This window comes from Maylandia zebra, linkage group LG3 (genome assembly GCF_041146795.1).
Source record: "Maylandia zebra isolate NMK-2024a linkage group LG3, Mzebra_GT3a, whole genome shotgun sequence".
Lineage (NCBI taxonomy): Eukaryota > Metazoa > Chordata > Actinopteri > Cichliformes > Cichlidae > Maylandia > Maylandia zebra.
Window position 1 is genome coordinate 30,167,522 of NC_135169.1, and position 23,908 is coordinate 30,191,429.

At 37.7% G+C, this 23,908-nt stretch overlaps 4 protein-coding genes across 5 annotated transcripts; all 4 read right to left on the minus strand.

Annotated features, from left to right (window-relative positions):
* Positions 1–674: 674 nt before the first annotated feature.
* On the minus strand, positions 675–3,594 carry LOC101471708 (GTPase IMAP family member 7). Of its 2 annotated transcripts, XM_076881675.1 has the most exons (3): positions 3,441–3,594; positions 1,446–2,288; positions 675–1,406 (listed from the first exon to the last, which is right to left on the minus strand). In XM_076881675.1, exons 1-3 carry the CDS (start codon positions 3,445–3,447, stop codon positions 1,066–1,068), a joined length of 1,191 nt encoding a protein of 396 aa, XP_076737790.1. In that variant the 5' UTR covers positions 3,448–3,594; the 3' UTR covers positions 675–1,065. The 2 variants fall into 2 exon arrangements, with proteins under 2 accessions (XP_076737790.1, XP_076737789.1); XM_076881674.1 differs by having other exon boundaries at positions 675–2,288.
* A 751-nt stretch (positions 3,595–4,345) lies between these two features.
* LOC143416711 (GTPase IMAP family member 7-like) lies at positions 4,346–6,357 on the minus strand. Its single transcript, XM_076882195.1, has 2 exons — positions 6,351–6,357; positions 4,346–5,919 (listed from the first exon to the last, which is right to left on the minus strand). Exons 1-2 carry the CDS (start codon positions 6,355–6,357, stop codon positions 4,979–4,981), a joined length of 948 nt encoding a protein of 315 aa, XP_076738310.1. The 3' UTR covers positions 4,346–4,978.
* A 3,242-nt stretch (positions 6,358–9,599) lies between these two features.
* Positions 9,600–21,792, minus strand: LOC143416712 (GTPase IMAP family member 7-like). Its single transcript, XM_076882196.1, has 2 exons — positions 21,680–21,792; positions 9,600–11,714 (listed from the first exon to the last, which is right to left on the minus strand). The coding sequence occupies exons 1-2, from the start codon at positions 21,790–21,792 to the stop codon at positions 10,721–10,723; spliced, it is 1,107 nt and encodes a 368-aa protein (XP_076738311.1). The 3' UTR covers positions 9,600–10,720.
* Positions 21,793–22,596: 804 nt separating this feature from the next.
* On the minus strand, positions 22,597–23,695 carry LOC143416713 (GTPase IMAP family member 7-like). Its single transcript, XM_076882197.1, has 3 exons — positions 23,692–23,695; positions 22,765–23,593; positions 22,597–22,612 (listed from the first exon to the last, which is right to left on the minus strand). The coding sequence occupies exons 1-3, from the start codon at positions 23,693–23,695 to the stop codon at positions 22,597–22,599; spliced, it is 849 nt and encodes a 282-aa protein (XP_076738312.1).
* Positions 23,696–23,908: the final 213 nt, after the last annotated feature.

Consider the following 23,908-nt stretch of genomic DNA (forward strand, 5'->3'; position numbering starts at 1 on the left):
AGATACTGAACCCCGTTGTGAATGTTACATAGAAAAGCACACTGGCATTGAAAGAAAGTAAGTGGGAATGAGGAAAACTGTATAACATGTTCTGAGTATAAGAAATGTTTCCTGTACCAATCTATTTACCACCGCCACAGTTTACACGGTCACTTAATAGTGAGGTGACTGGGTTCTCCTCAAGTCTAAAACGGTCAGCTCATGCATTCACACTGTTGGAGCCAATAGAAGAAAAAAGTCTTATGTGCACTGCAGGTCTCAATTTAAACGACAATACAGTCTGTCTGTCTAACAGAATGGAATGGAAAGAAATTTAGTGTATTATCTTAAATTACTTATTTTTTACTTTATAGTAAATACTCAATAGCAAAATGTATTTAATATGTTATATTTTGATGGATTTTATGCAACCATCAACAACAGCTGTGTTTTAATGAGTAATAGTAAAAAGCAATTTAATACATGTGAAATAAAATTTTGTCATCGTCATAAGCAAACAATCCCAAGACAAACATATTACTTGGTGTTTGGCAAAGAGGTTTAAGGGTAAACTTTACAGGCAGAGTTGTGTATTTACGAATACACGGACAATACCCTTTGATAACAGGATGGGTGTTTGGTTGGAATTGTTATCAATGAATCATAAAATATACACATGAAAAAAAAAACCTGAGTCACATAATTAAAGTTGTTTATTGATGCACAGAACATGTAAATGATTATGTAAAGGTCCTCTGAAGCTGCTGGTACCTCTGCATATAAAAGCTTTAAAACATCACAAACCTGAGAAGATCAAACAATTTCATAATCAAGTTACAATTGCCAGGAACACATGTTTATATTTTATCATACATGTTTTAATGTATGGCCACTACTTTGTATTTACTCAACACATTCAGGAACTTGCAAAACAGAATAAAATCTTTATGCTTTCCATAAAGATTCCAAATGGGCCAAATTATTTTAATACAATGGTTTACCCACACAGATTAATGACAATATTTTTATGTAAGCTTTATATGTATAATGATTAGGCTGTTTTATTATATGGCTGTGGATCTGTGTTTATTCAAATGGATTCCATGGATTGTATATTATCTCATACAAAGCATGAAGTCTATTCCAAATGGCCTCAAAACCCCCCACAACTTCCTTTTCAAAAGGTTCTGGGACTGGAATGGGGACTGATTCAGATGGAACAGGAGCAGATGGAACAGATGGAACAGGAACAGATGGACTAGATGGAACAGATGGAACAGATGGAACAGGAACAGATGGAACAGATGGAACAGATGGAACAGGAACAGATGGAACAGATGGAACAGATGGAACAGATGGAACAGGAACAGATGGAACAGATGGAACAGGAACAGATGGAACAGATGGAACAGGAACAGATGGAACAGGTGGAACAGGAACAGATGGAACAGGAACAGGTGGAACAGATCCCTTTCCAAACTTTGATTTGATCAACAAAGCTGAGACAATTGCAAATAATCCTGTGATGACAGCAAAACCCACAAAATATTTAAGCCATGATTTTTGTGCATTTTCCATGTGTCTCTTAATGATGTTAACTTTAGCCTGCTTTCTAATCTCTTCCTGTGACAGATTTTCTGATGACTTTCTAACCCGATTTTCCTCTTTTTGTATTTCTGTCTCCAATGTTTGGAGCTTTTCATTAGTGTAGTATCCTCCATTGTTTTCTGTCACTATATCTTCTATGCTATTGAGCAGCTCTGCCACCTGGAACTTGTTGCTTCTATATTCATCTTCCTGGTTGTTCTTCCAGTATTTATTGTCAATGACGTGGCACCGACTCCCACATTTCCTCACCAGATCACTCAGAGCTTCACTTTCATTAACAAAATCCTTGATCTTCGTTCCTTCGGGGAGCTGGTCACCATGAGTAAAAACCACTGCAGCGTATTTAAGAACATCTTCAGAGAAATGTTCACATAATTGTGCGATGACAGCCTTTTCGTGCTCTGTGAATTTCTCTGCTTTGAGCACAATGAGAAAAGCATGAGGACCCGGAGCACACTCTGTAATACAGCTCAACATCTCATGCTCCAACTTCTCAGACCTGCTTGGGTCAAAGAAACCAGGAGTGTCAATTAAAGTCAGGCTTCTTCCATCAACAGTCTTGGTCTCGCTCTGAGACAAACATGCGTTTGAGTCATTAAAATGATTAATCTTCAATCTGGTCTCGCCCAATATGGTATTAGCCAGACTGCTTTTCCCAGTTCCAGTTTTTCCCAGCAGGACAATCCTCCTTGTCTTTGTCACTGGAAGAAAAAATGAATAGATGAAAATATCTGATTAACTCATTACCTCATCTGCTTCCTGACATCTCTGATCAATTTTCAAATTTCAGATCAAAAATCTATCAACCCAGTATCACAGCAAAAGTGTAATAGACATGCCGGACCACCGTGTCTATTTCACACCATGCCTCTCCAAAACGTGAAATGGAAATGTATGAAGAATTTGCGTGACCAGCAGGGGGCGATGATATATTAAGCTAAGAAGTCAGTAATGAACAAAAAATCATAATTGCATAAGTACATTCAATAGTCCTTAACAGTCACAAACTATTAAGCTTAATATGTATATACATGTAAATATGTTAATTTTTTTTTTAACTATTTCCCACAATTATTTTCGTGTTGGCTTGAAATAAAAAAGCTCCCTCTGGTGTTACTGCAACTTCTGCATGCTTGTCTTTATCACGCTTTGGAGAGTCAAAGTGTTAAACAGACATGGGGGATATAGGTGTCTGTATGTACCCTATCTCCTTAAAGGATAGGGTACATACAAAAATTACATGCAAAATTTTGCATGAACAATGTCACATATATGTTTTAACAAAACAGATTAGTTATAAATCCCAACTCTTTCTGGACTCGCTTTACCAACAAACATTTTTATCAGTTAATAAATTAAAAGGGGTGATTTGTATTGTTTGTTTTTTGTTTTAAATTACACACAAAGAAATGTGATTCAAACCTAGTATCATTCTGGTTGATTTGAAGGAAAATATCACTGACATCTACAGCATAAGAGTGTCTGAAATCTTTTAGCTAATCATTCATCAGTGTCATTTATTGGTCCTTGTGATTACGCTGCATATAGAGACTTCAACCAAACAGATGCAAGTACAAAGTAAATTTAAAGCATGTTTGAGATTTTAAAAGAAATCTTACTGCAGTACACTGCAAGCCATGTGTCAGCAAACAAGCCTTGATACCCAGAAATCTTGCTTGTATTTATAAGATTGATAAAGCTTAGAGCAGCAATACTGTTAAACATTTTTCATAGCAAAATAGTTCTTGAGATTAACTCAGTTAATTAAAAATATAGGTCACAGTTTAGGATTTTGATTACTAGAGTGACAAACACTCATACGTTGGAGTAATGTCTATTTAATAGTTACTTACCCTCCATGCTCACCAGAAAATAGAAATCTGTCAAAAATATAGTCTGGTTCCCGACGTGTCTCTGCAGTGAGTCGTTTGCTTTTGTTTTCGTACTGCGACTTACCTTGTGCTTCGCTTCTGATACCTGTCTAACTTGTTCTCTGGGTTTTAGCCAGAATAAGTGAACAAAACACTGCGCACAGTGTACGTTTACATATAATAATCCACAGTGCTGCAACACAGAGATAAAGATAATAAATAACTACATGACCCAAAAACATGATACAAGAAGAAAGAAAAAGTTAAGCTGTATTTCATTGACCTTACAGATTTTTAAAAAAATATTTTTTTTTCTATTCTTCAGAAAAGTGGAATTTATTTCTGCTTGAATATATGAATACTTCTTATATTGGCCTTTAAACCCTTACCTTACACTACTAACTCTGTAAATTCTTTGTTCTGTGAACTACATATAACTTATTCAAAGTTTGGATTTATGTTAACAAAATACAAACGTCTGCATTTTCTTTTGATTTATTTAGTCTCATTTGTTGCTGCATTTGTCAGTCAGTAACTTTTATACAGTCTGGAAACATGAGCAACACTTAAAAACATTAAAACTGACATTACAATAAAGTTTGTCGAAGATCAAATCTGTCAGTGGTCTGTCCACTCATCCCAGCAGCTTCCATTACTGTTCTGGTTTAAAAATGTGGTAGATTTGGCTGATCCTGTTAAACTTCATCAGCTGGTTCAACTGAAGTAAAGTCAGCGGAAGCCAAATTAAGTAAAAATGAAAGTCGCTGTTTAAGATGTCACTGCCTCTTAAACATGTTTGGCTAAACCTGCTGAGGAGGTTTAACAAGTTCAGCTGAATTAACATGAGGCTAGTAAATGAAAATTGTCAAGAAGTTGAAGAAACTTGGTTACATGTGAAACAATTAGCTGCTTTATTAGTGAAGACTTGTAGCAAAGAAAACATCGAAAAAAGAAGCAACAATTATTTGAAAGTTATAGATCTGTTATTGAAATACCCAGAGATTTTGTTTAAGCTGGAGTAATGGACATATTCATGGGTAAATTCTGAAATATAAACTGCAACATAAAGGGTTTTATAGCATATGAAGAGGGGGAAAAAAATCACATTCTTACATATCATTAAGCATAAGCTACTTCATTTATATGTTAACAGTAAGTATTCAACAAAAACTCTTAAGTAAGACATTTTGTACAATGCAAATACAGAAATCCAATCATGAGGAACAAAAGGATTCCAAAATGTCTCATTCTATAAGTTTAACAATGACTCTATGATGGCAACTTATAAAGGTGAATGTGAGTAGTTGTGCCCAGTTTCCTAGCAGTATATGCTGATTCTGTACATCTGTGGATTGTAAAGGTACTTTTTTGAAAGCTTAACAGATGTTTTAGATATTTAATTTATAACCTGTTTTTACATTTAAAAAAATAAACAAAGTGTGCTTTAGTGTTGTAGTCTCCTTTCTTTGCTTCATCACCGTGCACCAGTTTCATGTCCATCAAACGTGGTACTCCTGGTTTTATTTGGCTGCTGGCTCTGCAGATGCAGCAGGAACTGTGCTAGATGATGTTGGTGCATTGTTTTTAGCTACTTTCGCTGCAGCTGCTATTCCCAATGCTACTCCTACTCCTACTAAACCTACAGTGCTGTCTTCTTTCCCTAATTGTATCGTCCCACCCAGGAATGCACCTAACAGATCCCCTGTTGTAACTTCTGCAGCTTTTGACAACAGATTTTTAAACACAGATTGTTTTGCCTTTGTTGCAGTTTCCTCTTCTGTAATGTTTGGAGATGACTGTTTGATGCGACCTTCTTCTTGTTGAATATTTCTTTTCACTTCTTGCAGCATCTCATTGGTGAAGTAGCCTCCTTTGTTTGCCTCAATAATCTTGTCAATGGTTTTGAGTAATTCTGCCACCTGATACTGGTTGCTCCTGTATTCATCTCCCTGGTTGTTCTTCCAGTATTTGTTATCAATGACGTGGCAGCGGCCCCCACACTTCTTGATCAGATCACTCAGACCTTCACTTTCATTCACAAACTCTTCGATCTTCATTCCCTCAGGAAGCTGGTCACCATGAGTAAAGATTATTATAGTAAATCTAAAAGCTTCATCTGAGAAATATTGGTTTATTTTGTCTATCACACCCTTTTCTTGCTCTGTGTATTTCTTCACTTTAAGCACAATGAGAAAAACATGAGGACCAGGAGCACATTCTTTGATACACTTCACTATTTCAGACTTCATGTCCTGCTCAGATCTGTCTGTGTCAAAAAATCCAGGAGTGTCAATAAATAATATGGTTCTTCCACCGATATTCATATACTCTGACTGACATTCACTTGTTCCAGATTTGGGGGTATGATTTACTTTAAACACAGGCTCTCCACACAGGGTGTTGGCAATACTGCTCTTTCCAGCTCCAGTTTTTCCCAGGACCACAATCCTTCTTTTTGACTCTATAAAACAGTAATGATTCAGTGTCAGTTATTTATCTATTACTTTGTCAAAAACAGTGCAAGAAATAAACAGTAAATTGAAGTGGAGGTAAAACTGCATGATGTGTACAAGCCAGTCAGTACTGGCTTACAAGTAAATATGGAAGAGTAGAAAAATGTAATTTCTCTGATTGTTGATCAAAGTTTAGACTTAGCTGTTCAGATGGTGGATACAACTAAATCATTTTGAATTATTAACTCTATCAAGCATACACTCAGTGTATTACAGTCTTGAATATATTATATAACATTTGCATAACTACTTTAGGTATTCAGTGGAGTAGATCATGTTGACTGAGAAAAACAATCACTTTCAGAGAACTTTCTTCCTTTGTGATCCCACATTTCTGTTAATCATTAATACAGAATACATGATAATAACTGCGACTTACCGTCCATGTTTTTGAAAGCGAAATCAGCGCAGAGACACACGATTACTCAGATCCTGTGGACGTTGTGACTGCGCCGTTCGGTTGTTTCTGTACCTTTTGGACTTGTTTCTCAGCAGCAAACTAAAGTGATGAGCTTACCTCATAGTGTGTTTCTCTTTTTTTCCCACACCTGGCAACAGCATGAGAAAACTATTGTGCATATTTAAATGTTATTTATTTAAATAAATTAATAACAAAAACACAATTTTTCTTTTCATTTTTATATAAAAATCTTGGCGAGCATATTGTTATAACCCAAAGTTAAATATGTCTGTAGTAAATATGACAAAAGCAAAAGAGAGGTACTTTACTGTTCTAGAATACTATAATGAAAAGTTTTACTATATATACATAAAAGGTGTGTGTTACGTATTTGAAATCTTCAAGCAGCTGTTTCCTTTAGGGTTCGCCTCAGTTGATCATCTGCTTCCATCTCACCCTAACCCTAGCTTCATCCTCTGTTACACCAACACGCTCACTCTTTGAGCAAGTGTTTGGGCATCAGTGAGAAGAAAAAACTCCCTTTTAACAGGGAGAAAAAGGAAATGAGGGCACAGGCATAACTATATAACTTTATTATTATTATAACATTATTCCAATATATCAAAAATACAAAATAAACTCAAAATTCTGCAACACAGACGCAGCCACCCGACAATTGTAGTGTATCTACGGGAGGATTCAGGTCACCTGCTCATGCCCTAACTATATGCTTTGGCAAAAATGAATGTTTTAAGTATTGTATGAGCACCCTGAGAGCAAAGTGCTCTAATGGGGTGATTTGGTACTATATGGTCTTTAAGATAAGATGGGAACTGATTATTTAGGATTATTTAGCCAAGCCTTTCCAATTTTGTCTCCATCTTTGTCAAACTTGGTCACTGCTAATGAAAACGTTATCATCTGCAACTCTACCAGGGCTACGTCATCATTACATCTGTCTCCCTCTCATTCCCACAGGTATTCTATAATTCTACTGGACATAGTTGCTCCCTACACTCACACTGAAATGTAATGAAATGTGAACACTATAAATAGATTCAGTTACCGCTGGGATAATAAATAATTATACCTAACTTAATGAATGTCTTTTTAGTTAAATAGCTGACTTGTTTTTACCCCATGAGAGTTTGGTGAACTGTCCCTGTGCCCTATGACAGCTGGGCAGGCTCCAGCCTCACTATAACCCTGATTTGGATAAGCAGAATAAACTGGATGGATGAATCCTTTTCTTTTTTTTTCTTTCATTCTCTTTTCAGCTGCTTTTGCATATTTTTCTGACTTTGATCAATATTTACATTCATTTTCATATTCAAAACCAAGGCAGCTACAAGAGAGCCTTTGTTGAGCTGGGTAATTCATTTTCACTTGCAACAGAAAAATCACACAGAAGAGGGACTATTTGGGAAATGTAAATCAAGTTTGACATGATTTGTATTTGACCTGAAATACAATCTAAAATCCAATTATGATGACACTTTGTGATTTTGTCAGATTTAGCAAATAAAATGATTTGCCATCATAATTAGAGTCATAATGTAATATCTAAAAATCCAGAAATGTTTGGCTAAAATGAAGTGAGTCTTTCAGATATTCAAGTAAAAATTCTACAGTACTACACTGATACACACATATACACATATATTACTTTAGGAATTTTTTGTTGACTTCACATTAGAAATGTTTTAGCTAGCAGAACAAAGATGCAGGAGAATCTGTTTCTGCTCATTCTGATGGGTAAGTGGATGATCTTATCAATCATACAGCAGTACTGTTAGCTTAAAGCAATAAGAGTGATTCTGGACTGATGCACCTGTTAAATGGCAGTAATGGTGAAATAATTGTATTCGGAGCCTTATATAAACGAGAGGAACAGTGTAAATGATTTTCTTTTTGCATTTTTATATTATAGAGCAAGGCCAAAGTTTACTTACTTTTACCTTACTTTTTAGACAAAAATGTCAGCAGTTTTTAGGTGTGTCTGCATGTTTGTGCTAAATGATAACAAAAAGGTTAGTGTAATTAAACAGGTGCTTTTGTGACAGTGATGTTGGGGGAGCTGGAGGCTGGCCCCGTTTGAAGTCTTTAACTCATTTTATTGATTTTATCTAAAAAAAAAGAAAAAATAATCACAATCAGGGTGAGAGTCACGCATGCTCCAGCTCTATGTGAGGCAGCTTTACCAGAGCAAGACTCTGAGAGAGACAGGTGCATCTTCGCACAGAAACCAGTCTGGACCAAATGACAAAACGCTGAATTGACCATTTGAGCCCTGACCAAGGACTCCACCCTGAATATCAGTGAAGCCATTTAAAATAGAGACGGCCCTACCCTTTACCAATGTAGTAAATAAGAGAGCTAAACATTAAACACTGGCCAGTGAGACTGTGAGGGACGGTTTTTAACCTGACCAGTGAGCCAACTTTAAGTCCTTCTGAGTGAATCACACAGAGGTTTAGAAATCAACCAAGGTGGCTTTGCAAATTTTGGAGAGAGAAAAAAACACAACTCCTGACCAGCTTTTCTGCACCTGTTTATCATCACCTTGTACCAGCAGTGATCAGTGTTGCTGTGGCCCAAACATCACTCTGTAAGAGATTTTTTGATAAGCTGACAAAGAGCCTTTTTTTACCGCCACTAAAGAAGACTGCATTTGGATCTGATCCAGCACACCTCAGGAAAGCTGCGACACATAAAAGACTGTGACTTACAAGAAGCGGTCGACATTTGATGACAGATCTTAGATAATCGTGACGTACTGTATTTGAGAGTGTGTAAGTGCTCTAAAATTGTATATTATGCTTTTAAAATGTGAAATGTGATGTGATTTTAAGCACCAAAGAACATGATTTTTAGAAAAATGTTATTCTTATGTTTTGAACGTATGTGTGATTAAAAAAAAAAAAATCTATCACTATTGTATGCCTTATAGAAAAAGTGTTAATTGTATGTATTTGTAATCATGTATCTTTGATAAATAAAATAACAACAGTCACTTGGAAGTGAGACTGTTAATCACAAAAGTGGTGGACAGAAAAGAATTTTCCAGTTTAGAATAAATCAGAATAAATCAGATGACTCAGTTAACAGTTTGGATTTATTTACATAATATCAACATATCAAGGAGTTTATGACTTCTCTGTTTTTCTTTTCTCAAAGAAAAGACATAAAACTTCACAAAATGTGAAGTTACAGCACAATTTACCCAGACGTACTTCTTTTTCAGTCAGGGTCCTTTTACAACATCCATATTAGCTCAGGTAATGAAAATACAATTATGGCATAGACAGGAAGTAAACTTTAACATTTGAAGTTCAAGTCTTGCTTAGACGATGTGAAGCATCTCATGGACCTTTTTTCTTGGATTATGCATCAACCTTATGCAAATCAGTTGTAATTTATTTGAACAAATGTAGAAAGCAGCACCTCCTTTCTTCTGTGATGCATTTACTTTACTACATAAACTAGACATTAGTGTTGCCAGCGTTAACATTTCTCATGTCACCATCGAGCATTTTTAAAACCCAACTTCAGTATATGCAGTGTGGACTCGCAGATGGAAATAGCAATGAATCTAGATATTCAAAGTTTTCATCAGGCTACCTTTAATATTTTCAAGGTTTTTGTTTTATTTTTAAATCAAACATTTCAGCATTTTGTATATTTTCCAAAATGGCACGGCCTCCCCTTCTGAACATCTTCTAATCATGCCGTCCCTATTTCAGTAGCGGCTGGGGCCAAAGACAAACGGCTGCTGCTGGAGGAGCACCGGAGCCAGGGCAGCAAACATTGGATAGTGCCACAAGTGTGTGTGTGTATGTGAAACATAAAAATAAAAAGCAAAACAGCAAGCGGGTCCTGTCAGGTCCTGTCAGGTTTACATTATCATATACCAAATCCCTAATATAACCAGACCCAGGTAGAATAAATGTTGTTCACTGTAAGAAACTACAAAGTTTCATCAATAGTTTTTATTTCTGTAATCACTACTAAAAAAAAGGAAGAAGGAAAAAGGATATATACATTTCCATACAATATGTACGTGATTCTTTGAATTATAATGTGACATAATCAAGTTTAAATCAAAGCATTCACCCCTACTTGCTAACATCTACAAGTAACAAACACTTAGTTTGTTACAAGTAAAACTAGCACTTTTAGCATTTATTCAAGGAAAAGCTGTTTGGTCAGCACTATTTTTCCTTGAATAAATATCTCAATAGTTCCTCTACTATCTCTACTTATAAAGTAATCATACAAGTCATAAGAAAACAACACTCCTTTCTCTGCTCTCTTTGCTGTCCACTCTGTCGTTGTCATGATCCTAACAACTATTTAACAGTGTGTTCCAGGACAGCTTTAGCAGCTTTCTGAAAGGCTTCCGATGCACTTTCTGATTGTTCAGCTGCAGCATATCCTAACCGACCTCCCTCTAACCCTTTCTGTATAGCAGCCAGTGATACTGTTGCATCTGTCTGCTCCTGCAGATTCAAAAAAGTTGATGTGACCATCTTTGCCACACCAAGAAAGGCTCCAACCAATACGCCTGTTGCTGTACCTGCAAATATAATCAGCAGCTTGTTCATCACACCCTTTTTAGCTTCAATTGCAATCTGTTCAACCGACATGTTTGCTGATGACTGTCTAATGAGCTCTTCCTCTTTCTGTAGTTCACTTTCTATCTTCTGTAGCATCTTATTGGTGTAGCAGCTTCCATTGTTTGCCTCACTTATCTTGTCTATTGTCCTGAGTATCTCTGCTACTTGGAACCGATTGCTCCTGTAGTCATCTTCTTTGTTGTCTTTCCAGTATTTATTATCAACAACATGGCATCTGCCTCCACACTTCTCCACCAGATTGCTGAGCTCTTTGTTATGACTGATGAATTCCTCGATTCTCGTTCCCTCTGGGAGCTGGTCGCCATGAGTGAAGACAACGGCAGCGTATTTCATAGCATCTTCAGAGAAATCTTGACATATTCTTTTGATTACATCTTGCTCCTGCTGTGTAAATTTCTCCACTTTGAGGACGATGAGAAAAGCATGAGGTCCGGGAGCGCACTCTGTCATGCACCTCACTATCTCATCCCTGAGTAATTGCTCAGACATGCCTGTGTCAAAAATACTACGAGTGTCAATAAAACTGATGTTATTTCCATTTACAGACTTAATTACTAAACGGGGCACACTTATTTCAGAAACGGGTGAATGGCATACGTTGAAGACATTCTCTCCCAGTATGGTGTTGGCCAGGCTGCTTTTCCCAGCCCCAGTTTTTCCGAGTAGAACAATCCTCTTTGAAGTCAGTGCTGGAAGACAAGAAACACTTGTGTAAATGAAGAGATGTAGAAGTCAATTTCAAAATGTCTTGTTGGTTTGCTGCTGAATAACCATAACCTGGTTATGGTTTTGTTTATGTGTTTCCTGGAGTAAATGAATTTTCTATGAAATTTCCTGCTATTACATTTGCAGTCCTAAAGTTAAAATGGGTATTTTGAGCAAGTATGTTCATGATATTCACCACTTATGTCCAACCTACTGGCCTTAAATTGTTAACTACAAATAAGTGATGAGATGATGATGGGAAATGTATTAATTTTGCATGTGTTTGTTCATTAATCAAACTACTACTAATAGTAATACTAACACGACTACTACTACCACTACCACAATAATAATAACAATACCAAAAATACTACATTTTATTTTAGGTACCTTTCAAAACAAGAAATGTTTTTTGAAATCATCAATGAGAGTTGATAGTTTAAAGAGACGTGTTTGAAGATGGGATTTGAAGTTAGAGACCAAGATCAATATTGAAGATTACTGTTAGAAGAAAGTTCCAGACTTGGGGGCAACTGCAACTGTAAAACATACTGAAGCACGAGTAGTGAAGTGGACAGAAGAAGAAGATCTGAGGGCATCGGCGTAACTTTGTGCTGAACATTAGGGGATTTATTTACCCAGATTAAATAAATCTAGGTAAAATCCCAGATGATTAAATATGCAGCTATTTTGCGGGTAATAACAGAAATGAGTAAAGAACATCAACAGCCTATATATGCAAGACAATTCATAATTTTATTGGTTGGGTCTGATTATTGGGGGGGGGGGGGGGTCATAACCCCCCTAACCTCCCTGGAAATTACGCCCCTGCCTGAGGATGCAATTGGGTGTGTTATGCTGAAGTTCAGAGTTGTAATGCAGAACAAGGTTGTGGGTGACTTTAAAGTGACTAGGAGAGTTTTATTGTTTAGAATTTAACCCCCTAAGACCCAAACTCCTTCATGGCATGCATTTTTAATTTCTCTTTGATATCTGGGCTGATTGGGACCTGATGAATGTAAAAACAAAGAATTACTAGATTTTTTTTTTTAACCTGATTTTTTTTTCTGAGAAAACTGAGATCCACATATGAGGACATTCGTTTTAAATTTTGATAGATCATTGCCAGTATAATGTCCTCGTAAGTGTACATCAGGCCCTTGTAGAGCAAAATTTTGTATTTTGGTCTAGACAACCCAAAATATGATGTCCACATATGTGGATGCCAGGTCCTAGGAGGTTAAAGCAAGGTCTCATAATAAGAGACAATATAGCTGTGGGTAATTTACTAATAGGACAGGTGCAGTTTCTTAATTGTAATAAAAACAAACAATGAACATAGGTCATGCATGTTAAATGTAGCACAAACTGTTTTCAACAGAATTGTTGTAGTAGAAACAGGTTTCAGCAGCTGAGAGACTCCGATGAGGGACTGTAACCTGTATGACAACATTTTAAAATCACATCCAGTAACATTCTTGTATACAGAACACTTAAATCAGTTTAAGGGATGAATTGAACTGGATTTGCCTGATTGACAAAACTTTATGTTTGTACTTTGCGACCGATGGTGTGAACAGATGATATGCAGGGTGTCTGTGTCACATATGGTCAAAGTGTATGCAGCTGAATTTGTGTAGGTCCATCACTAAAAACACTAATGAGTATGGGCTCAAACTGTGGTCATAAATATTTTGTATTTGTAAATCAAAAGCTTATTTGTGAACCGAGTTTTGTAACCGTGTAAACCAAAATATGTAAAAATGTTATGTTTGTGCATCTACAGATGAGAATTTGTGTGTGTGTGTAAAACAGATTTGTGTTTGTAAAAAATATTTACATGAGTTACAAATTTTTTGGTTAAGGTCTGCTTACAGATACAAAGCAAAGAACTACGTGTAAAACTCTGCGCTCAGCTTCCCTGGCTATGGGACTTACAAATACAAATTTTGACCCGATTTTTCTTCCTTTCAGCTGATTGGTCAATGTCACGTTAATCACAAATTTAACAATCCAATCAGAGAACAGATGGGTTTGGCTGTCGGAGGGTGCTTTACGCAGTTTCAGGTCCTGGAAGAATAAATGCCCTTTTACATGCCAGCTCTGTATTTTTCTTCATCACCATGAAGGATCACAACTCCAATGTCCAAAGTCAAAGTCACCCTCTGTTTTGTCCGTTTTTGGGACATATTAGCTTTGAACTCCTCTGCACAGGCACTGAAATTGCTGTTACAGAAGCCACACTATGCTGAAAAGACCCCAACACAAAATACTAAAGATATGGAATTTGAAGGTTTGGTAATTTCTTATCACATCTTTGTCAGACTGCCCATTCCAAAACACCAGATTGCTGAGAGAGGCTGCATGCATTAAGTTACATGGGTCTTTGTCATGCACTCTTGTGCATCATGGAGACTCAACAGAGAAAGAGAGAGTACACATACGTGGTTTCTACATCACATCACACTGACTGTTCACAGCAGACAAAAAGACCCTCAGACTACTGAAAACATCCAGGTGTCCCCAATACCAAGTCTGCCCCTCTCAAGGGATTTTTGTAACAATGAATTGATTCATTCAGGTTTTTCAATTAATCAGAAGCTAATAAAACATTTCCTTTAAATGCATATTTGTACTCTTTAATTGTATTTGATATAAAGTAAGCTTGACTGACCGTCCATGTTCTCAAAAAGAAATCACACTTGTCACCGGGACCTCACGATGTCCTTGCTGTGTGTTTCTCCACCTGCTCTCTTGCTGCACTTTGGCTGTGCTTTCGTTTGTCACCAATTGGACTTGTTAACTGACACCTTAACTACACAAAACAATGAGCAACACCTCATGCTCAGAAATATTTTTTGCTGTGGGATTGGAAATCGATTCAAACCCACAGCATGTCGTTATATAACTGTTCACATTTTATGTATCAGAGCTGGTCATCACATTAACCTGCGTCAGTTGTTTTGTTTATTTTATAAGTAGTAACAGAACTGAAAATCAAAAGCCACATATACTATAAAAACTATTTATAAATAAAAGATATTTATGAAAAAATTGTTTGAAGCAGATACTTTGATAACTGTGACTGCACAATGAACTGAGACATAATTTCTTTAGGGATTATTAAAGTATTCTGATTCTGACATAGTGTTGAACAGCTCAGTAAATCCCCTCAGTGCTTTAAAAACAGGACAATTCAGAGTTTGAATAAGGGACTGGTAAAATGTTTCTGTTTCTCATCCTAGTTAAAGAAGTTTTAAACAAGGAAGGTATTTTTTAATTAAGTTAAGTTTGAAAAATGGGAGAAACTGATGCATTTATTCCCTCTTGACAGTGGCACATGCACATGTAATGCTTCATTAATGCATAACTGCAGATTAAACAATCAATCAATGCATGGAATCCAATGTCTTTGAAATCAGCTGCTTTTTTAAAATAAATGTAGCACTATTAATTTTTTCTGAAAAAATATAAAATTTTCATGGCTCAAAACACATTTAAGCTTTATTTTTACACCCACTCCAAGTGTCACAATCAATCTCGATCTGCGGGCTAAATATGAACTAGAAGCTACATTTGAGGGAAATTAGTGAGACGGTCATGCTGTCTCATGCATAACAATAACAAGCACAAGCTGAAGAAGAAGTGAAGCAACAAATAGCCAAGATAACCACTGATTGTGAGACATGCTTTCATCCTGGCCTCAGGCTACAATTTTAAAAGACTGCTTCATGACCTAAAGTTGTTTGATCACTATGGTGTGACTTGTCCTTCCAGTTGGGGAGGATGAGGGAATGAAGATGGGACAAGGACACATTGTGGAAGAGAGACAGAGATTAATACTAACTCAGGATTAAATGCAGAGAGTTGTATAAACACATAGTGAGTGAAAAGGGTAAGTGAACAAGAAACAGTGCATTATGGGAAGCCCCCAGCAGCCTAGACCTATTAAAGCATAACTAAGGGAGGATTCAGGCTCACATTATCCAGCTCTAACTATATGCTTTAGCAAAAAGGAAATTTTTAAGCCTAGTCTTAAAAGTAGAGAGGGTTCCTGTCTCCTGATTCCAAAGTGGAAGCTGGTTCCACAGAAGAGGGGCCTGAAAACTAAAGGCTCTGCCTCCCATTTCACTTTTAAATACTCTAGGAACAACAAGTAAGGCTGCAGTGTGAGAGCAAAGTGCTCTAATGGTACTGCTAATACAGTACTGTGTGGTCTTTAAGATGAGATGGGGCCCTATTGTTCAAGACCTTGTATGTGATGATGTGATCCTTCCTCTGCACATGCCTCTCTAACTATGTCTCCATCTTGGTCACTGCTAATATAAATCTTATCATCTTTAAGTCTATCACCAGCATTAGTCCTTGAAAACTTTACCATTATATCTGTCTCCCTATCATTCACACAGCTATTTTTTGATTCTACTATATACATCTCTTCTCTCCATTACATAGGTTTCCTTTCACCTGCTCCCTATGCTCACTACAGATCACATAGTCTGTTGCCCTATGACAGCTGGGATAGGCTCCAGCCTCACCCCTGATTTGGATTGTTTTGCATTATGTTATGTAAAGCATGTTCCTGTTTTCAGTGCTTCCTTTTCTGACTTTGATCAGTAGTTACATTCATTTTCATATTCAAAACCAAGGTCACTACAAGAGAGCCTTTCAAAGTCAAAGTCACCCTCTGTTTTCTCCGTTCTTTAGACATATTAGCTTTGAACTTCACTGCACAGGACGTGAAATTGCTGCTACAGAAGCCACATTATGTTGAAATGACACCAACACCAAAAACTAAAGAGATGCACTAAGTTTTGTTGCCTCTGCTATTGTTTGAGTACTTTAAGATCCAGAGGTTCCAGTTCATGTCTGAGTTCATTAAGCTGACTTGAATTTGATGGTTTGGTAATTTTTTATCACATCTTTGCCAGACTGGCCACTCTAAAACACTCGTTTGCTGATTTTGCAGATTATTTCTACCTAATGAAGAAGGTAATTACACTTAAAATAAAAGTGTAGAAAGGAGGAGAGCACCTGAGCACAGAAGTACAGATACAGTTATAATGTGTGTTACCATCAAGATATCAAGAGAGAAAGAGAGGCTGCATGCCCAGAGATGCATGGGTCTTTCCCACATACAGGGCTCTAGACTAACTTTTTGCCATGGGCGTACCAGTACGCCTAACTTTAAAAAGTTAGGCGTACCGGCACAAAAGTTAGGCGCACACAAATTTTATAATAATTTATATAATATAATGTGTTTTTCTGGATACACTGTGCTTTTTCAGCATTCAAAGATTGATGACACCGTGTCAGAGCACTGGCTATGAATTTCAGAAGGATCAGGCCTTAACTTAACAGAAAAGTTAGCAATAGTTCTTTTCCTATTACAGCTACATCCACTTCTGTCATGCCTAGGCTGCTCACTAGGGCTGGGTATCATCACTGATTTCTATAATCCATTCAATTCCGGTTTTCAAAGTCCCGATTCGATTCAACTTAGCCTCAGACAGTCAGAAATATTATAATTCTGATCATTTATCAGTACTGACTTCATCAGAATTGTGAACATCACTGTAAGAAACTCCATTCCGGGTTTCTCTGAGGCATGGGCTTTCATCATCAGAGTTCATCCTTTAACCTATAACAATTAAAATATTCTCAAGTATGATCAACGGTTAATTACGGCACCGGCCGGAGTACCGGGAGCAGTTTGGAAGAACAAAAAGACGCGGAGACTAGATTGTTCTAGATTGTCATCCCAAACTAACTCAAAGTTTATTCTTTTGTGCAGCAGTTTTTTATAGGCAGACAACAAGTTTCAGTTTCAGACCCTGCCCACTGGGTGGGGTGATGTCCTTCGACAGTTGGAATCCTTTGTTCTACAGATGCACTCTCAAGGCCTATGAATCTTATACAGAGGTCTCCTACATCCTGAGTTCTGACACAAACCAGATGTTCTTTACGTACACATCCTCTGCAAGGGAGTGATAAGTAAAAAGAGTGATTTGTTGGTGTTTTCCTTCCAACCTTAGCATCTACTTTCACACCATAAATCTTGAGTTGACAAGGCAAGAGAAAATAACGGTTAAAAATATTCTACAATGTTCTGCATATAAAGTTTAAATTTCTTCAGTATTGAACAACAGAAAAAATAGGCTTTCTTGTCCGAGGTCATTTAAGTGAAAAAAAGGAAAAGAAAAGAAAAAGACAGCAGCCACAGCGCTGTAAACAACGGTAGACTGGTGGGTAATAAGCGAATGAATAATACAGAAAACAGAGATTGGAGACGGGAAACTGTTCTTGAAGCACAGAGAGATAGAGAGAGAGCTAGCTGTGCTTGAAGTGTGATTTTAATAGTTGTGGAAGCAAAACAGCAAAATTCAGCTAGGTGAATTTTGGTTGGAGAGAGACAAAACCTGCAGCTCAGAATCAGCACAAAAAGACGTAAACACAGCGCGGACCGGACGCATCGGATTCGCTAAGCTCCGACAGCGTGTCCGTCTACGGACCGTCGGGTGAGAAAGCCGAGAAAGACAAAGCTGATCCTGATGCGTCGGTCCGCTCTGTGTTTACGTCTTTGTGTGGAGTCCGTGTACCTGCTCTCATTTGCTGTTTGGTTGTTGTTGAACTGGTTTTGTGAGCTTTAATCTGAGAATCTGGCGTTTCTGGCAAAACACAGTTATATTTAAAAGTCGATTCAGGGTTTAATGAATTGATATCGCTTTATTCAAGCTACTCACCTCCCACTTCCACCTGCACTTTCAACTGGACCACGGCCAATCAGAGAGGTCCCGCCCCTTACTATCTCTGATTGGTTTAGTCCACGATAGGGGCAAAATGTGTGTCTGTTGTTGACCACAGGGAAGGTTGCAGATTTTGTTTTTTTTTTTGCTACCCGAACAGTTGGTCGCACAGGTGCAACTAAATCTTTTTTTTTAATCGCACCACTGAAAAATTTGGTCGCATTTGCGACCAAATTGGTCGCACTCTAGAGCCCTGCACATAGCAAAATTGGTATGGTCCCGATCTGGCCCACACAATGTGCTAACACATGGCCCACATACTGTAAAGAATGACAGCCCTTTGGTGGCCCAGATCTGGTTTGCCAAAGGTGGCCCACACATGGGGCCATGAATAAACCCTCACTAGGGTTTGGATAAAGTGTAAACTCACAAACCTGTCAAACCTGCATTTGAAACATTGGCTACCATAGCAGTATAGTATTGCAACATGGCATTTGGGTCTTCTAACTAAACCAGGAAAATAGGAACATAAACAGTGCCATCATTGCCAGACCTGGCCCACATCTGGTTGACATACACCCTGCCATGACACCAGTCAGTCAGAAGTGCCAGCTTGATTACGGCTCCCGGCCAGGTCTGCTTTATCAGAATCAGAATCAGAATCAGAATACTTTATTGATCCCTGGGGGAAATTATTTTTTGTTACAGTGCTCCATTTTAAACCAACATTAAGACAAGACAGACAATACGCTAACTAAGAATAGTACAATATATACATATATATACATACATACATAAGTCACTTATAAATAAATATTTGGAAAAGAAACATGTGTAGTTGTAGCAGCAAACAGTGTGTTAAGTGGATGCGGGCTGGGCCACATAAACCAAACCACAATCGAGCAAGATGTGGCATGCCATCACATACACAGTGCCATCTATGCCGGGCCTGGCCCATATCTGGATGACATGCATCTTATCATGCCAGAAGTCAGCCAGCAGTGCCGGCTTGACACCAGATCCGGGCCAAACCTGCTTGCTATGTGGGTGAAGGACCCATCCCATCCTGGCAACAAACTGTTCCAAGTTCTGCAATCAGGCAGATTCTGCATCATCCGGGCAAGAACTGAGAGAGGAGCTTCTATCCCCAGGCAATCCAAATGAAACATAACACAGTCAAAATGACAAGACACTCTAGGCCACAGTGGGGAGGTGACAGTTGAATGTTAATACCACATTTCGGGTGGAGTAACTTGTTTCTGGGTAAGGTCAAACTATTTGGCAACTGTACAAATACAAAATGAAACAGCCACAGCGCTGAGTCTCAGGTGTGGTCAAATAACAATAGTTACAAGTTAGTTATTGGTGGCTGTAGCTCAGGTAGATTCGGTTAATCATCTACTAATCTGAAAGATGGTGTTTCAATGCCTTGCTGCTGTAGTCTGCATGCTAAAGTATTGTAGGACACAACGCTGACCCCAAGTTGATAGAGAAGCGCATTTGCATTGGGAGAAAGTGCTTGGGAATGAGGAAAGCTGTATAAAGTGTTCTGAGTGTAAGAAATGTTTTGTGTAGCAACCCATTTACTACTATGAAATGTATTTGCAACTCACTAATAGGATGTTAGTGGTGGCTTCACAAGTTTTAAATATGATGAATACATATAGGCAGCATAATGATGTGAGGGTTTACACTGTCATTTCACACAGATTAATGGCAGTATTTTTTATCTTTAAAGGACAATATATAATGACTAAGCTGTTTTATTATCTGGCTGTGGATCTTTGTTTATTTAAATGGATTCTTCCAGTATTTATTGTCAATGACAATAATCTGAAGATTGATCTCTTCCCGTGACAGATTTTCTCATGTCTTTTTAATGATTTTTACTCTTTTTGTATTTTTTCTCTTCACTGTTTGGAGCTTGTTATTGGCCTAGTACGCTCCTTTGATTTTCCAGCTGTGGCTGCATTGGCTCCTGACAGCATTTGCGATTTTAACAGTCAGCTTATACTTTTGCACACTTGGAGCCAATGGAACAAGTCTCATTCTTATGTACGCTACACCGTGTTACCTTGAATGACAAAGTCTGTCTGTGTCTAAGGAAATGGAATGGAAAGTGAATAAGTTTACATAAAATTATGTTTTATTACTTTTATGCTCCAATCAACAACAGCTGTGCTTTAGTGAGTGAAAGTGAGGCAGCAAACTGATACATTGAAATAAAATGCTGTCATTGTCATAAGGCAGTGGTTCCCAAACTTTTTTTGCTAGGCCCCCCTTTGTTTGACAAGAAAAATGTCCCTCCATTTAGAAAGGCACAGTCATCACGGTGTAATTATTTTACCTGTAGTTGTTTTTTTTTCCTGTGTAATAATATTCAACATTGATATCAATACATGTTTCAAAAAATGCCTCTCTGTGCAAAATGGGTTCAAAAACATAAAAAACTGTGGGATACTGTTTGTACACGATTTGAACCGGTGGAACAAATCGTGGCAGGATCAGCCTGATATTATTTGTATCCCACTGTAACTTTACTGTATACAGAGCTAACATCTCCAAAATGTCAGGAATAGTTACATCATTACAACAAGTGTTTGTGAACTAAAAATCAAGAATGTGGGATACTGTTTGTCCGTGATTTGAAGAACCCAGCATGTGGTCCCGACGCAGGGAAAAGCAATTCTGCAGGGGAGATAGGAAAGGGAAGATATGCTTCACCATATTTTCTAGTCTTTGGCTTAGAATGAAGTTGGTTTGGAAACATTCATTCATATTCAGCGATGCTTCATCTCCTGCACTGCGTTTGTGTGGGCGCCCCGTGCTAGCAGTGTCCAAGCATTTTTTTTTCTTCCCCTTTTCACACCGCGCCCCCCCCCCTGCAATTGCTTTGCGCCCCCCCCCCTAGGGGGCGGGCCCCACACTTTGGGAATCTCCGTCATAAGGAAATGATCCCATGACAAACATATTACTTAGTTTAATACATAGAGCTGTTTGGCATATTGAGGGAAAACCTCACATGAAAAACTGTGCATCATTTATACACAGACGATTGTTTTTTGATTGGAATTGTTATCAATGAATCAAACAATATACACATGGACCCATAACGAAGCACAAGGAGAGTCACATAATAAAAAAAACACCTGTTTTATTGATGTACAGTACATTTATATGATTATGTAAAGGTCCTCTGGAGCTGCAGAAGACATCATACAGATCATCCTCACAGTTACTGTTGGTGCGGCCTAGATCTCGGCTGAAGTCTAGAGGTGATCGAGCGTTTGCCCTGGCCGCACCAGAGTTGTGGAACAACCTTCCGATTGGCATTCGGGCGTCTGACTCTATTCAATCTTTTAAATCACGGCTTAAAACGTATTTGTTTAATCTTGCGTTTTCTACCGGTTAAATGCTGGCCTTGTCTGCAGTGATTTATTCTACTAATTTTACTATCATGCTTTTTATTTGCGCTGTGTATGTCTTATATATAGCTATGTGCTATAGCTATATTTTTTCTATTGGTGGCTTTTTCCTGTGAACATAATTCTACACTTTTATTTTTATGACTCTGATTATACTTGTGTTAATTTGTTTTATGTTAAGCACTTTGGCATGCCGTTGGCTTTTAAATGTGCTCTATAAATAAAGATTGTTGTTGATTGTTGTTAACAGGTAAAATAGTGCTGGTACTGCTGCATGTAAAAGCGTTAAGACATCACAAAGCTAAGAAGAACTTCTGATCAAGCAATTTCAGATTATAATCAAGTAACTGTGGAGGTAAACACAGACGACACGAGAGCTCCCATTTATTTTTTACTATACATGTTTTAATATAGGACCACTACCTTTTATTTACTCAACATTTTTAGGATATTACAAAAAAAGAAACACATTTATACTTTCCATGAAGATTCAAAATCGGCCAAAATAAAAGTATTTTAATCTCATGGTTTAGCCACACAGATTAATGCTATTTTTATGTAAGATTTAAAGGACAATATATGATGATTAAGCTGTTTTATTATCTGTCTGTGCGTCAGTGTTTATTCAAATGGACTCCAGGGATTGAATATTCTCTCATACAAAACATGAAGTCTATTCCAAATGGTCTCAAAACCCCCCACAACGTCCTCTTCAGAAGGTACTGGGACTGGAATGGGGAATGATTCAGATGACACAGGAAGAGATGGAACAGATGGAACAGATGGAACAGGGACAGGGACTGGATTAACTGGAATTGGGGTTTTCTCTGGTATTTGTTCTACCACATAAGCTGGCACTTCTGTTAATACTTTACCAAACTTCGATTTGATCAACAAAGCTGATACAGTTGCAAATAATCCTGTGATGATTGCCGCACCCACAAAAGGTTTAAGCCATGATTTTTGTGCATTTTCCATGTGTCTCTTAATGATGTTAACTTTAGCCTGCTTTCTAATCTCTTCCTGTGACAGATTTTCTGATGACTTTCTAACCCGATTTTCCTCTTTTTGTATTTCTGTCTCCAGTGTTTGGAGCTTTTCATTAGTGTAGTATCCTCCATTGTTTTCTGTCACTATATCTTCTATGCTATTGAGCAGCTCTGCCACCTGGAACTTGTTGCTTCTATATTCATCTTCCTGGTTGTTCTTCCAGTATTTATTGTCAATGACGTGGCACCGACTCCCACATTTCGTCACCAGATCACTCAGAGCTTCACTTTCATTAACAAAATCCTTGATCTTCATTCCTTCAGGGAGCTGGTCACCATGAGTAAAAACCACTGCAGCATATTTAAGAACATCTTCAGAGAAATGCTCACATAATTGTGCGATGACAGCCTTTTCGTGCTCTGTGAATTTCTCTGCTTTAAGCACAATGAGAAAAGCATGAGGACCCGGAGCACACTCTGTAATACAGCTCAACATCTCATGCTCCAACTTCTCAGACCTGCTTGGGTCAAAGAAACCAGGAGTGTCGATTAAAGTTAGGCTTCTTCCATCAACAGTCTTGGTCTCGCTCTGAGACAAACATGCGTTTGAGTCATTAAAATGATTAATCTTCAATCTGGTCTCGCCAAATATGGTATTAGCCAGACTGCTTTTCCCAGTTCCAGTTTTTCCCAGCAGGACAATTCTCCTTGTCTTTGTCACTGGAAGAAAAAATGAATAGATGAAAAAATCAGATTAACTCATCTGCTTCCTGACATCTCTGATCAATTATCAGATTTCAGATCAAAAATGTATCAACCCATGTCAGACCACCGTGTCTAATTTACACAAGAAATCAGTAGTCAACAAAACGCATGTTAAGCACATTCAACGGTCCTTAATCATCGGAAACTATTAAACTGGGTGGGTAATATGTATATACATGTACATGTGAATAATTTCTTTTTAATGCTTTCCCACAATTTTCCCATTTTTAAATTTTGGTTTGAAATAAAAAAGCTCCCTCTGATGTTACT